Source organism: Podarcis erhardii, assembly GCF_964252035.2.
Source record: "Podarcis erhardii genome assembly, chromosome: 16".
Taxonomy (NCBI): domain Eukaryota; kingdom Metazoa; phylum Chordata; class Lepidosauria; order Squamata; family Lacertidae; genus Podarcis; species Podarcis erhardii.
In genome coordinates, this window is record NC_138514.1 from 18,605,599 (window position 1) to 18,620,551 (window position 14,953).

The 14,953-nt window shown below is 46.0% G+C and overlaps 1 protein-coding gene across 6 annotated transcripts in view; it reads right to left on the reverse strand.

The window, feature by feature from the left end:
- Window positions 1-14,953, reverse strand: part of NECTIN1 (nectin cell adhesion molecule 1) — a 196,113-nt gene that overhangs the window by 70,909 nt on the left and 110,251 nt on the right. For 5 of the 6 annotated variants that reach the window (XM_081843134.1, XM_081843135.1, XM_081843138.1 and 2 more), the window contains exons 5-6: window positions 12,415-12,444; window positions 9,658-9,809 (exon numbers count right to left, since the gene is read on the reverse strand). In XM_081843134.1, the coding sequence (XP_081699260.1) occupies window positions 9,658-9,809; window positions 12,415-12,444 (182 nt within the window). The remainder of the gene's footprint in view (window positions 1-9,657; window positions 9,810-12,414; window positions 12,445-14,953) is intronic. The other variant, XM_081843137.1, reaches the window with a different exon arrangement.

A 14,953-nucleotide genomic window follows, 5' to 3' on the forward strand; every position in this document is an offset into this window, starting at 1 on the left:
CATGATGAGAGTTGTAGTTCAGCACCCTCTGGAGGGTTGGGGAAAGCTACATGACACTACCTTAATTCTACCACCTCTTCCTGCAGCAAGTTGCAAAGCCTGGAGTGGAGTGTTTAGGGAATGGGCTAAGCATGGATCCCTTCTCCACTATGATGCTCATCAGGATATGATTCTAAAAGTGGGTGGAGACAAGCTTCAATGAAACTCTGGACTGGATTTGTGGCTTGTGGCTTGTGGCTACCCAGCCCATAGGGGCATAGTCAGTGGGCTTATGCTGAGTCAAGACCATTGATCTCGGTTTTGTCTATACAGACTGGAAGTGACTCTACTGAGGTTTCAGACAGGGAATCCTTTTCATCTCCCCTGTGGTGATGCCATTAAGGTTTCAACCTGGGATCTTCTGCAGGCAAGGCAAGGCAAGGCAAGGCAAGGCAAGGCAAGGCAAGGCAAGGCAAGGCAAGGCAAGGCAAGGCAAGGCAAGGCAAGGCAAGGCAAGGCAAGGCAAGGCAAGGCAAGGCAAGGCAAGGCAAGGCAAGGCAAGGCAGGTGCTGTATCACTCAGCTATTGCCCCTTCCCAGCCTTCTGGCACACCAAACCACTGGGAGGTTCAGGACAACGAAAGTCCGTCTTCTGCAAGAACTATGGAACTCACTCCCGCAGGAGGCAGGGATTAGACAAATTTATGGAGGAGAGAGCTCTCAATGGCTACTAGCCACAATGGCTCTGGGCTCTGCTTCCATGTTTAGAGAAAATAATGCGGAAGAGTTCTCTACCTGGTTGGCCACTGTGAGAACAAGGATGCTGGCTGGCTGGCCATCAGTCATGGATGCTTTAGTTGAGATTCCTGCATTGCAAGGGGTTGGACTAGATGACCCTGGGGCGTCCTTTCCAACTCTACAATTCAATTGGACTGATCCAGCAGGCTCGTCTGATAATAGAAGGAAACTGCCTTTTCTACCCTATGGTAGGGTATTGTGCCAAAGAAGAGAGAAAGGGTAGGTTTGTGTGCCTTTCTGAAACCACTGGGGACTCGCCCAGAGGTTCAGCAGCTGCCGTCGGCTTTCCAGGCTCCTGCGATAGGTTTCGGGACAGATGCCAGACGGGTTTTAGAATTTAATCTTTCTGCAGGGTCACCTACTGCTTGTCAATCAAGCACTTCCTGGCGGGGGACTGAGGTGGGGGCGGGCATCCTGCCCCCCCCCCCGCCCTGCAGACTAGGAGACCAGGTTGCAAAGCAGTCGAGTTTCACTCCTGAATGGGGGGTGCCTGGGATGGTGCTCTGCTACTGTGCGATTTACTTGTCCATTTACCTATTTGAAATGTGTTGCTTTCCTTCAAATTGGGCCCAAAGGGACAGATAATAAGAGATTTGAAAGTGGCACCTTCTCACAGTTACTCATATCTCCCCTCTCCTCTTCCCATTCCCCCCAGTTGTTGACTTTGGATCCAGAGATGTCTCCATCTATGCCGGAACGCTTTTCATTCTTTATTGCTTGCTTAATTCATCACCAACAATCATTGTCTCCTACATGTCCTCCTTTAAAGCTGTCGTCTGATTAAAGATATGCACATCCCTGTTTGATTTCTGGTTAAAAACCCAAGAATCCATTTTCATTTCAAAACAAATGCGAGTGTCACTGAAACCCCTAGTCAGGAGGTTGCCCAGGTTCGTGTGAGATAACTTTCTGAAGCCTCTCACAACCAGGCACAATGAACTACAACTCTCCAGAGCAGCTGTTGGGGCATTGTAGTCCAAAATGTCTGGAGGGCACCAGGCTGGGGAAGCCTGCTGTGAGCTTTCAGAAGCAAACCCTCTTGCTTGTCACTGGAATGAAACTGCACCATCGCTTTCCTGCAGTTTCCTTTCCTTTTCCTCCTCGCACAATGAACGAGAACCAAAAGTGTCTCGGAGAAAACTCCACAGCCAAATCGTGTGTAAGCATTAAACTGCCAATCAACTAAATGCAATTAAAAGCCACGGGGGAGAATGCTGTTTCATTCAGGCATGGGTGCCAACTTTAATAAAATATTGGGTGTGTGGGTGTCAGATAAGCCCTGCCCCCGATCCTAGCAATGGAGATACCTAGGGCTGCTGAAAGTTTATTCCCCTCTCACACCAATTTTCCCCCTCAAAACAGCTTTATGAGGTGGACTGGCCACAGAAACGAAGACTGGTGTAGGGCTACTCGGAATCCTTAAAGCTAAAATGGGACTTGAACCCAACTCTTCCCAAGCCCAAGTTTCTGGGCATCTGGTTGCCCCCCCCCAATAAAATAAATAAATGAAGGCTGGCTGCAAAAATATGCATTTGCCTACTTGGGCATATTTTTAGGACCCATAGTGTTCACAATTGCTCTTAAATATTGCATTTTAATTGTTGTAACCTGCCCTGGGACAATGGGTGAAATGGCAATGCCTATCAACTGGGGGGAGGCCTCCTCAAATATTTTATTGGGGAGAGGCTGAAGGGAGCTGGTGGAGTTGGTGCCCACACACTCGGGTCCTGTCTATGGGTTTTCCACAAGCTTCTGGCTGGCCACAGTGAGACGAGGATCCTGGACTAGCTGGCCTGATCCAACGTGCTCGTTTTCCATTCTTATTATTGCTCAGGACTGTGAGGAAACATAAGTAACTGAATGTCTGGGTGCATGCGCGACTGCAGCAGAGGAAGATCCTGTCTCGTTTCCAACTGCGCGGCTCTGGCTGATTCTGCATCTGTGCGCCCGTGCGTGAAGCTTCCCTGTGCATGCCTGTGCTTCTGCGCCCGCAGATGCTTGGTGGAGCGTGCTCCCCTGCAGGGCAACATGCAAATCCTTGGGAAGCCCCTCCAAAGACACGTGTGGGTGCCGCTAAGCCTCTCCTCGAGAGCCTCCTCGTTCCGCACCCCCAAACACACAAGCAAGCCGGCCGTAATGAAGTTGCACGTCTTGCAGCCTGGATTCACCTCGGCTGACAAATGTCCTGCAACGCCAAGAAAGCTATTACGTGAACAGATTGTGGGAATAAAATATTAAACTTCCACTTATCCATCTTTTTAATGTGCTGTAACTCTTAATGCCAGCTTGCAGCCAGTGCTGGGAGCTCATCATCAGGGGGTTGGCCCAGGCAGGCAGGCAGGCAGGCAGGCAGGCAAACAGACACACACACTCCTTCCTTCCCAAGGCCGGGTGAGATTCTGCAGGGCGGAAGAGCATTGTGGGAAACTGTGTTTGTTTATGCACAACTGCAAGCACGAAAACTCCCGAGACAGCCTTCTCCGAGGGCTCTCCGATCTGGGATCATCTGTGGTTTTGCCTAGATGACTATTTGCTGGGAATTTCAAGGCAGTGTAATAAATATCATTTTAGTTTGAAACACAGTGAGTTCAAGGTCTTACTATTGGTACAGAAAACCCTTAAGAGCTCGGGGCAAGTTTACTTAAGGGACCGCCTTAATCTGTACCTCAGATTAAGAACTTAATTCATTCCTGGGGTCTGTTCTTAACCTGAAACTGTTCTTAACCTGAGGTACCACTTTAGCTAATGGGGCCTCCCGCTGATGCCACGCAGCCGCACGATTTCTGTTCTCATCCTGAAGCAAAGTTCTTAACCTGAGGTACTATTACTGGGTTAGCGGAGTTTGTAACCTGAAGCATCTGTAACCTGAAGTGTCTGTAACCTGAAGCATCTGCAACCCAAGGTACCACTGTATACGCCTATTTGATCAATTCGATCTACAGAATGGGAACTTCTGCAAGGGCCACACAATGCCCATTCTGAGTTTGTAAGGAGGCACACTTTTACCGTGGCAGCACATGTCCTTTGGAACTCATTGCCTTTTGATGTTAGGCAGCCACCATCATTGTAAACTACCCTATGATCATCAGATGAAGGCGCTATAGGAAATTAATAATAATAGTAGTAATGAAATTCTGACACTTACTGAATACTTTTCTGTTTCAGCAGTCCTATCCAGACACATGATTTATTGCGTTTTAGCCTTTTTAGATGTTTTAAAATGTCTTAAACATATTTCTTCCTTTTCCCTTTATTTGTGTTTTATTGCAGATACGTTTGTTACCCTGGGCTCCTTTGGAATTCAAGAAATAACCAAGTAATAAATAACATGATGATCCATGTCTTCTAGCTCTTGATTCAAAAAAACACACATTTGTCGACGCTGCCAAAGAGGCAGCAGGTTTCAGAACATTATGGCCAGATCGGAGTTAATAAAAAGCACGGAGGCTTGATGTGCAAGGCTTTGCAACATCGAGTCAATTGTGCATGCTATGTGCCACTGTGGATCACATCTGCAATAGACAGTTTACAGTAACCTTCACCAGCTATTGGATGTTGGAGGTTATGACTCTCATCAGCCTCTGCCCAGCCCAGATGTATGTGTCTGGGGCTGAGGGGGGGCATGGCTGTGTTGGCTGGGGCTGATGGTAGTTCAAAGAGCCTGGGGGGAACTAGGGTGGGCAAGGATTTCTTGAGAACAACCCAGCTAAATCCCCTCCTTGAAACCAATTAGGAATGGTGGTGGGGGAATGAATGAAGCTAGCTCCAGCTTGGCCCAATCTTAGGGCCCCTTAGTGGAACAAGGAGGCTCGGGGTCCCACAAATTCAAATCTACCTACAAACCACCCCAGGAATATCCTATTTCAGGAGGGCCAGCAGTAAATGGAGACTTGGGGAGCTTTCTACAGGCCTTTGCGGTGGGACTGTCTGCCCCATTCAGAGCAGCACTTGTGCCCCACTCAATTCCCCCCTCCGGGTTAAGGGTTGCATGCAGTTCTGCAAAACATGGTTTCAGTTGCTACCTTCCATAGCCAATCCTAAGTGTTTATTCTCTATGAAATTCCTATTTTCCTTCTCTTGTAGAACCCACTCTGGGAACTTTTTGATAGAAAAGCAGAATGTTGATGATGGCGTGTGATACGAGAACGATTCAGATCCCTTGCAAGAAAATAAATAAATCAGTTTGGCAGACAACTGTCCCAAATACTGTATTTTTCGCTCTATAAGACGCACCAGACCAGAAGATGCACCTAGTTTTTGGAGGAGGAAAACAAGAATTTGCTCCATAAGACAAACACACGTTTTCCCTTACTTTTTAGGAGGGAAAAAGTGAGTCTTATAGAGCAAAAAATACGGTATGCGCATTTGGGAAGGCTGAATATCTGAGGAAGTAAAGGAACAAAGTGATAGGCATTGCATTATTCCTTATGCACATTAATTCTACCGCCTGCCTTTTTCATAATTTCTGAGCAGAACAGGTTACGCAGGTTTTGGAGCCCTCCCAAAACCTACGTAACCTCTTTGATCAGAGCAGAACAAAAGCAAATAATGACTGCATGAGCCATGAACAGCCATGGCGATATCAGATCACCCTGTGAGGGTCACCTCTGCCCCTGGGGACTGTCTGGCTGCTTGGTGGTTCGAGCTGAATGTGTGGCAAGCTGTTCTTGGGGGAGAAAAGAGTTTTCTGCCAATGATGCCTAAATTGCCCACAAGCCCCAAACAAATCTACCTGTAATAGCCTCAGAGAGGCTGACTGAGTCTGCTCCATCGCTAGCCTAATCGGCCCTTGGGGAGAGCCGGATAAACATATTCCGAGGCCATGAATGATTAACAAGGATTTTGCTTTATGTATCCTGTTCTAATGAGACAGCTGCTAATCCCGGCAAACGTGGTATCTCCTGGCAGGAGCTCCTGACCAGCCGCCTTACTTGCCACCTGGACTCTCCCCGCCCGCCTGCCCGCCACCTCCCTGTTCAGGGCATCAAAATCCATACTGAGGGAGGGGGGCATTTTGCTTATTACTCGTTTTGTTTCATTTCATTTTGCTCAATTCCTTACCGACAATTATTCCGATTAAGACTGTCAACGTGCTTAAGAGAGCCGTTAATTGATTAATCACCCGCCTTTTCAACTGATGCATCCATTAACCAACCGATTAAACCGCGCAGCGGATTTGCATACAGGCGAAAGCCCCGCCATTGAAAGGAGCGCTTAAAAGGTCTGAAACTGAAGAACAACAAAAACTGTTTCTGCTATTTGTTGCTGTATGCAGTTGCTGCACTTTTGTGCCGTCTGCGCCGGCATCGGAATGAAAACAACCCTTTTTGCGGGGGAAAATAAATAAAAATAAGTAAGGAGGTCTCCTTAACTTCCAACCCGCGGATTAAAAATCCGCTGTCGCCAATTAGTCTACCAATTAAACCAATTAAGTGTAGGGACATGCTGCTGGAAAAGGCCAAGCAGTCCACCTGGGTAACGCTAGATTTCCCCACCGATAGACCAATCCGCCATAACTTTGTCTAATCCTCTTTAGAAACCATCTGTGGCTTGCTCTGAGAGGGGAGACGGATGAGGTGGAAGAGTCCTGAAGGGACTGTGCTCATTCTGACTGCGGACAGGGGTGGGGAGGGCACATTTATGAGTTCTCCCCAACGTTAAAAAACAAAACAACAAAATTTGCAGCTTGAAAATTAGTAACGCAGGGAGAAGGCTGAGCGAGGAACTTCCACGACTTGTTAGATTTCTTGTTTATTTGCAGGCATTTTTTTTAATGGGAGGGAACATTCAGGAATGGTACCCCTGAAGTCTGAAAAATGGTATAGTCCACCTTACCACTTTGAGATGCTACCCATGAAGTCCACTGCACATCTAGAACATGTAGCTGAAACAGGGCATGAAACACTTCATTTGTCCTGTCCTTAGAGTTAATTATTACACCAATGTTGCAGATTTCCTCCAAAAGCTCAAGGCAGTGAATATGGTTCTCCCACCCATTAACTTTCATCCTACCAACAGTCCTGTGAGGTAGGTCAGGGTGAGAGCATGAGATTGGCCCAAGGTCACCCAGCAAGTTCATGGTCATTTGGGGACTTGAACCTGAGGCTCTCAGGTCCTATTGTAACACTCAAACCACTGGAGAAGACCACATGGAGTAGTGGCTGGAGTGTTGAACTGGACCCCAGGAGGTCAGATTTCGTGGTCCTGCTCAGCCACGAAGCTCAATAGGTGATCCAGTTAACCTACCTCACAGGGTTGTTGTGAGGAGAAAGCTGGGAGGGTAAGTCACATATGCCACCTTGAGCTTCATGGAGGAAAAAAAAGGGGGATATGAATATAAGAAAGCAAATAATAAATAACACACTGGCTCAGTTCTGAACCAGCATTTTGAATTTAGAATAAAGGCTCCAGTGAGCTTCATGGCTGAGTGGGTTTCTGAACCGATGCCTCGCAGGTTCTAGCCTGGCGCTTTCACTTCCTACGCCACACAGAATGCCCACTGTCCATCTGCTTCCTTGGCCAACCTCAATAGCCTAGTGTTATGATAGATGCATAATAATTCTCCCCATCCCCAGCAAATTCATTCAGCGTTTTGCAAACCTGTATCACAGTCTCCCTTGTCTTTGAAAAGCAAAACAAAACCTGAAGCTTTGGACTACAACTCCCATCAGCCTCAACCAGAATGCCCAATTGGCCAGGGATGATGGAAGCTGTAGTCTAAGGAGATGTGGAGGCCACTAGGTTGGTTAAGGCTAGTCTAAACTTTAAAAAAAGCAACAGAGAGAGACTCCAAAACCTGGCTTATGTTACATGGAAGGATTTGTCAGAGCTGACCCCAGATGCCTAGTCCACCTTAAATTTTCCCCTAACCCCAGGAAACATCTTCTTCCTGATTTGCTAACAAAAATCTTGGCTACACCCATGCCACCAGCCCCAGAAGTTTTGGGTATGTTGTCAAGCAAGCTCTGTGTCATTTCTGCTGGGGAATAAAGCAGCCTTCTCTCTCCTCACCAACCACATTCCCCATCTCACAGAAGCCCCATGGGCCCATCAGCAGAGAGTTCCCCCGTGTAGCCTCTACAAAACAATCATACTTATCTTGGATGGATGTCAAATGGGAAGATTCTTCTTGGAAGAATTTGTATTTGCCCTTATTGCTGAGCACCCGGGCATTGATAAGACTCAAAGACCATTGGAAACCAGAGACCTATCTGCTCAGTGACCTGTTGCTGCAAACTGCCCATGGTTATTTCAAAACAAGAGGTGAAGCCCAGCCTTCCTCATCTTTCAAACACCTGGCTGTGCACTACTTTCTCCTCTCTGTTCCTTGTCCCCTCAGGTTTTCTTTCTTACCCCCTCCCCTTTTTCTCTCACTTGTTTTGGACAACTCCCTCTTGCAACTCTTGGCTGACTTCAACATCTCAGGCTGGCCTTCCTTTCCTAAGCCTCTAATTCTTCTGTTTGATAGGCAGTGCTATTTTTCTAGCAAAAGAGATGCCGGAGCTCACCATGAATGCCTCCCTTGTTCTCTTATAATAGCAATGGCACCCACCTGAGAGTTGCTGGAAGTGAGTTTCAGCGAGTCCCAGCTGAAAAAAGCCCTGTCTATAGGCTTGGCCTGCCCATTTCGGAAGCTCAACCAACTACAACCTGGTAGCCTTCTTCCTGCTCTGTGACATCAGGGCCAATCAAGGCTAGAGGCTTCAAAACCAACAAAAAAATATCTCTATGTGTCTTACAATATAGTATTTTATAATGATGATGATGATAATAATAATAATAATAGCTTATCATTATGAGCCATAGGACAGACTGCTTGGGAAGCAAAAGGAAAGCCTGGAATCTGGATAATCTTTGGGGTTTCTTGGAGATGGGAAACCACACTGTTCTGTTCACCCTTTGAAAGCCTGTTCTCCCACCAAACAGAAGGACATTGGAAATGGATGGTGTTTCTTTACTCTCCAATCACCCAGCTATTCCTTTATGGTGCAGATACTGCCATTGGTTGATTATTCCTGTGTGATGTCATTTCCTCTCCTTGCAGTACCAACAAGAACAGATATCATTTCCTCTGGGTCAACCCAACATCTTCCCTTATTCTGCAGCATTCCTCCCTCTCCTCATAACTTCTCACGTTGTTGTATGACATCACTTCCTCAATGCCTCACCTGCCAGTCTCACCACTTCCTTCTGAAGCTTAGAGGAGTGGTTCATCTCTATGATTTCTCATCATGGACCTCATTTGAGCAATACTCCTTTAAAAAGGTGCAGACAAATCACAAAGTAGAAAATAGGCTGGGTAGGGACATGGACAGACAATTTGCTCAGAACTTGAAAATAAAATGAAAAAAATCCACACACACGCCAATAACCCCAAAACAAACCTACCGAGACCAAACAAGAGAATTTCTATAGCGGATGCCCTCTGTTCCTTAGTCCTTTGCAAATAAGTGCAACCTCAGTGGGATACATTTCTTTTTTTGCCAGCCCTTTGTGACATCTCCTTTTGTGCCTCTTTCACTTTAGAGCACAGCTCTGATGCTCTTGTGCTTTGTTTGAACCAGACGTAGAAAGGAAAACAAGGGGGAACAAAGTACCAGCGAACAAAAGGAGGGGGAAGCGCAAAGAGAGGAGATGAAACAAGTGATTCCAGCAAGACAGCTTTCCTTTGGGACGCACTTCTTTGAGCATGGCGAAAGAAGCATCGGGGATCCCCCGCCAGCTTGGTTCTGCCCTGAGAGGAAAGGGTGGGAGGTGGGAGATCTGTCAAGCGACAGCGAGGCAGGGGGAAAATAACGCTGTGCGACTTGCTTACACTTCCCTCCCACAACGCTGGCGCTTTGAGCAAACGGAGGCTGCCTTTCCGGCAAGGGGTTCCTACCTGTCACGTTAACTTCCACCTGGCCAGACCGTGTCCCGATGGTGTTGGTGGCCTCGCAGACGTACGTCCCTGCCAGGCTGTAGGTGACGGGCCCCTTGAAGAACAACGTGCTGTTCTGAACCTCCACGTTGTCGGGAAGCGATCCATTCAGTCTGTCGCAAAAGGAAAGCCAAACGGTTAGGGAGAAAGTTCTTTCCTGTAGCCAGTGAATCCTGGCTAATTCCCTGGAGCTGTTATAGGACTATCCAAGCCCATCTGTTTGAGCCCACCTAGTCGAGGTTCAAGTCCATCTGTTCTACAACCCAATTTTCTTGCCAAAACCTTCATTGCCTACTACCTTCCAAATCCAACATCTTCTCTGCTTTAGGGTATGTAAAACTGCCCTTATACAATAAGGCCCACTACATGGAGTGAGTGGGTTCGTGTTCACTGACTGCCCCTCACATGTGTGTGTGTGTGTGGGATAATACCTGAAAAGGGCTTAGATGTAATGGCAGCAGGTTGTGGTCAGTGCAGTGGAACGACAACCAAGTAGCTGCAGGATTTGAGTCACAAAGCTCAGAGAGTGACCTTGGCCTAGCCATCCTTTCTTGGCCTAGCCTACCTACCAGGGTTGTTGTGAGGATAAACTTGGTGAGAGGGAACTATCTACATCACCATGAGTTCCTTGAAGGGTGGGATAAAAATGAAATATGAATTTACAATTGTACCTGCACCCCTCCCTCCTCATCTTCAAACAGGGTTTTGATTTTGGGTGCAATAGGGGCATGGGGTAAGATCTGCAGAACCTGGAACCCTGGAGACAACACTGACTTAGATGGACTAATAATGATGATGATGATGATGATGATGATGATGATGATGATAATAATAATAATAATAATAATAATAATAATAATAATAATAATAATATCCCGCCCATCAGACAATGTTCTGACTCTCAATAAGATTTCCTGTGCTGAAAGAGAGAGAGAGAGAGAGAGAGAGAGAGAGAGAGAGAGAGTGCGAGAGAGAGGTCTTTCCCAGTTTGGCCACCTACAATCCTGTTAACTGAAGCTTTGCATCGGGAGACAATTTATGTCAAGGCACTGTGGATCATTTTATCGGACAGGCTTACCATCTGCCTGTCTTTTTTCTTCTTTGTACTTTTGCAATGGTTTTAAGAAAATTATTGTGATGATTTATTCATTTAACTGGAGGTGCTGGGGATCAAATCCAGGACATTCTTTGTGTTAAAAAAAGATGCTGTGTCACTAAATACTCCACCCGACGCCTTTTCCCAAGCCATGGACATCTCAGAAGAGAGCTGGGTGGTGTGTGTGAAGGGGTGGGGGTGGGATCTCAGGGCAATAGCTTGAATTCTGCGAAGTATGCAACATCAATAACTTATGCAGATTATAACTGTGGTCATTGCATAATTTATTCTGCTTTTGCTAGACCGGGAAAGAGCTAAGTTGGTGCTAAAGCCCTACCAGTTGGAAACTGATGCCTTGTCCCGTCAGCTGGAAATACTGGCTACACTCTTTTAGATCTACCTCCAAAGTTTCCAGGGGCTGGAAACTTGGATTTATTAAAAAAAACAAACCACAAAAAAACTGAGATGCTGAATTTGGCAACTGGTGGCAATTTCTTAACCCTGTAGCAATATTTTCAATTTGCCTGACTTCCATGCTAGCAAAATCAGTCTTATCTCTACCCTGATGGGTTTTCCCCAACCTATCAAACAATAAAACATGGCAACTCAGAGCAAGGCTTTTAGTTCCCTTGCCCCTGTTCTGTAGAACAGTATCCCTGTCGACATACGACAGGCGGCCACTCTCTGCATTTTCCAGAAACAACTGAAGGCATTTTTGTTCTGATGGGTTTTCTCAGCTGGGTGAATGGGTCTTTGCCACGGGTGTCCATTTTGTATTGTTTTAAAATTTATCTGCTGTTGCTTTCTATGTCTATTTTTAATTGTTTTTATTGCACGTGGTTTGAGAGACGTTTGTGGAAGGTGACTGAAATGTTGTTGTTGTTGTTATCCTGGAATCAAAGGCCGGCAACTCATTGATGAATTAATCCCAAACTGTTTTGGAAAGTCATGGAGCAAACAAACATAACCATAACTGCATGTAAACATGCAGGGAAAGAATAATGCAGCTTGCTCATTTTTAATTACCGGTACAAGGTAAAGCAATTACTTTAGCTAAAGTAATTGGATCACCCAAAAGCTCAGCGGCAGAGTGCATGTTTTGCGTGTACAAGGACCCAGGTTCAGCCCCAGAAAAATCCCAGGTAGTTGATGGTGGCAAACACCTCTCTCTGCCCAAGACCTGAAAGAACCACTGCCAGTCAGAGTAGGCAACCTTGGACCAATGGAGCAATTTAGTAGAATGCAAATTCCTATTGACAGTACAGGAAATTCTTCTATCCTTGCCTTCCCCTCTGAAGCACTAACAGCAATCCGCAAGTAGTATATAAACAGGAAAGGTTAGAATTTTGTCTATGACTACGTTAGCATGCATAAAAGCAAAGCTCTATATAGTTAAAGACCCAGAGATGACAGAGGCGTTTATAACCCAAGCCAAGCCATGACAGCCTTATCCATCAAGTGTGTTGTGCAACTCTTGAAAGATGAGGGCACACTTCTGTGCAGAGCGAAAGGGAAGATCAGAGTCAAATTCTGAATGGCTAAAGGGCAGAAGATGCCCTGCATCAGTCATGCAAAGAAGCCCACAAGTTACTAGTCCATAGGAAATGTGATGGCCTGCTCACCTATTCCTACCTACGTTAGGCAATGGGACCCTGAAAGAAAAAAGGAACACTTTGGTAAAGATTTGATTATTATTACTGTGCACCAGACAAATGAGAAAAGAGGGAGTTAGCCCACCCCACCCCTATTTTGGCCACAAAACCTTTCCCCTACCCCCATGACTTATACTTTCTACCATTTGGCTGCCAGTTTTAACATCTCCATATTGGGATAGTATGCATGCTGGCTTATAAATGAATTTGTAGCCAAGCAATGCACCACCTTCCATGAGCAGAATGTTCTCAGGTTCACCCCTTGAAGATGCCTCACAGCTATTCACACTTGTGGGACATTCAACCCTCCCCGTTTCCCATCACACCTATATTTTCCCCGCTTTCTAAGCTTGTCCCACAGTCCTTCACCCTCCCTGCCCCCAGCTCTCATACGTTTAATCTCTCTTTCTCTCACTTCTCTTCCTGCACTGCAGCCACCTCTCCTCCATCACTTAACATTCAGAACTATCTTACAATAGTTCGTGCATTGGCTACTTCAAGCTTTGACTACTGCCATGCGCTTTGTTTGGGACTTCCCCTGTGCTTGACTGGGGAATTGCAGTTAGCACAGAAAACAAGACCCTATCTGCATTTATAACAGCTTTGCTCAGGGGTCTACACCGATTGCCATTTTACCACTGGGGCAAATTTAAGGTGTTACTCTTGGTGCATAATGCCCTTAACATCTTGGGGGGTGGTTTGCTTGTGAGATTGCCTTACCCTCATATTGGCCCACGTGACCATTTCGATCTGCAGAGCTGGCACAGTTAGAGGTACCACATAACTCTCGTTCCACACTTCTAATAAGAAAGCCTCTTGGCAAGGCAGCACCCAACACTGAAAACAAGTTTGCCGGCTGAATGGGAACTCGATCCTTCAAGCAAAATTAACAAGGGACCCAGGAATTGCCCTTCTGCATGCTTAGCACACTTCATTCCACACAGCTTGAGTACTAGGGCTGAAAACTCTGAATGGTGGAGATTCCTGATATCTCCCAACTTACCACCACACACAAAAAAAATTGGGAGACTCAAAATATTTCCACACTGAGCAGAAAGCTGAGGTTTGATACCCATTTAACATTACACCCAGTTAACTCAAAGGGACATTTGTAACAATGGACACACATCTTTCTCAGCGACACAAAACTCCTAGTTCAAAATGAGGAGCTGAGGACAGGGAAACAACTAGAAGATTAAGTGTGGCCTGACTCTGTAGCTCAGTTGGCACCATGGTGCAATTTGGCCTGGAGCCTAAATGAGAACAGATTCTGCCGGCTCCGTAAAATGCACATCTCAAATACCTTCTTCCACTTTCTTCTCTTTCAGCTAAGGTAGAAATGAAGCATTTTGGAAGGATGCTTCTTGCCCAGAGATGGAAAGACGACAAGATACCTACTAGGGTGGACTGGCAGATAAAATTATTGGACCATGCAGAGATGGCAAGTTTAACTGGGGAAATTAGAAATCAGGAGGATCAAAACTTCAACAAAGAATGGGATAAATATATAATGTGCTTGAAAGACCACTGTAAACATTTGAACTCTTTGGCAAGCTTTACGTGACTCTTGCAATGATGCATAGATTTTGGATACTATGGAGCAGGCTTCCTCAAACTCAGCCCTCCGGATGTTTTGAGACTACAATTCCCATCATCTCTGACCACTGGTCCTGCTAGCTAGGGATCATGGGAGTTGTAGGCCAAAAACATCTGGAGGGCCAAGTTTGAGGAAGCCTGCTATGGAGGATGACAAACTAGATAGACTGACAATATCCAGTTTAAAACATTAGTTAAAGAACCCACGGAGGGGAGGGAATCTTGAGATACAGAAGAATCTTGGGTAAAGTTTAATATTTGTGATAATACTCTTTGTGTGAATGAATTTGTATAAATCAAATAAAAATTATTTCAAAAAAGAAATGAAGCATTTTGATCTGGGGAGTGGACCTGTCAGTGGCAGAAAACACTGGTTCAGCTCTTTCAAGTTCAACTCTTTTAAGAGTTTCTGCCTGGCTGGAATGCGTCCTTGGGGGGGGGGTGTCTGAGAATGCCTCTTGTTTTGTCTGGCTGCAAGAGTGAGAGGTGTGTGGGAATGTGTGTAGAAGCCAGTAGGGTGTACAAAGGTAAAAATTACATTCTTTGCCCACCCACTTTTACCTCTGGCTTTACCCATCACTGGCATATGGCCCTTGGAAGGTTTCCCAGAAAGGACTGTGGCCCTCAGGATGAATAAGGTACCCCCATCCCTGCCAGAGAGATTTGATCAGGGAGATGAACACTAGATAGTCAAGCTTTTTATTCCAGAATCACCATTGTTAGGCCTATATCGCCACTGGCAAAGCTTGGGTGAATAAAAGCTCATACTATCAGGATTTTCTGTGTCTCATTTTAGCAATTTCTCTCTCTCTCCCTCTCCCTCTCCCTCTCTCTCTCTCTCTCTCTCTCTCTCTCTCTCTCTCTCTCTCATTCTATCTGCATTGATCATTCTCTCTTCCCAGTGGCTTTGGTC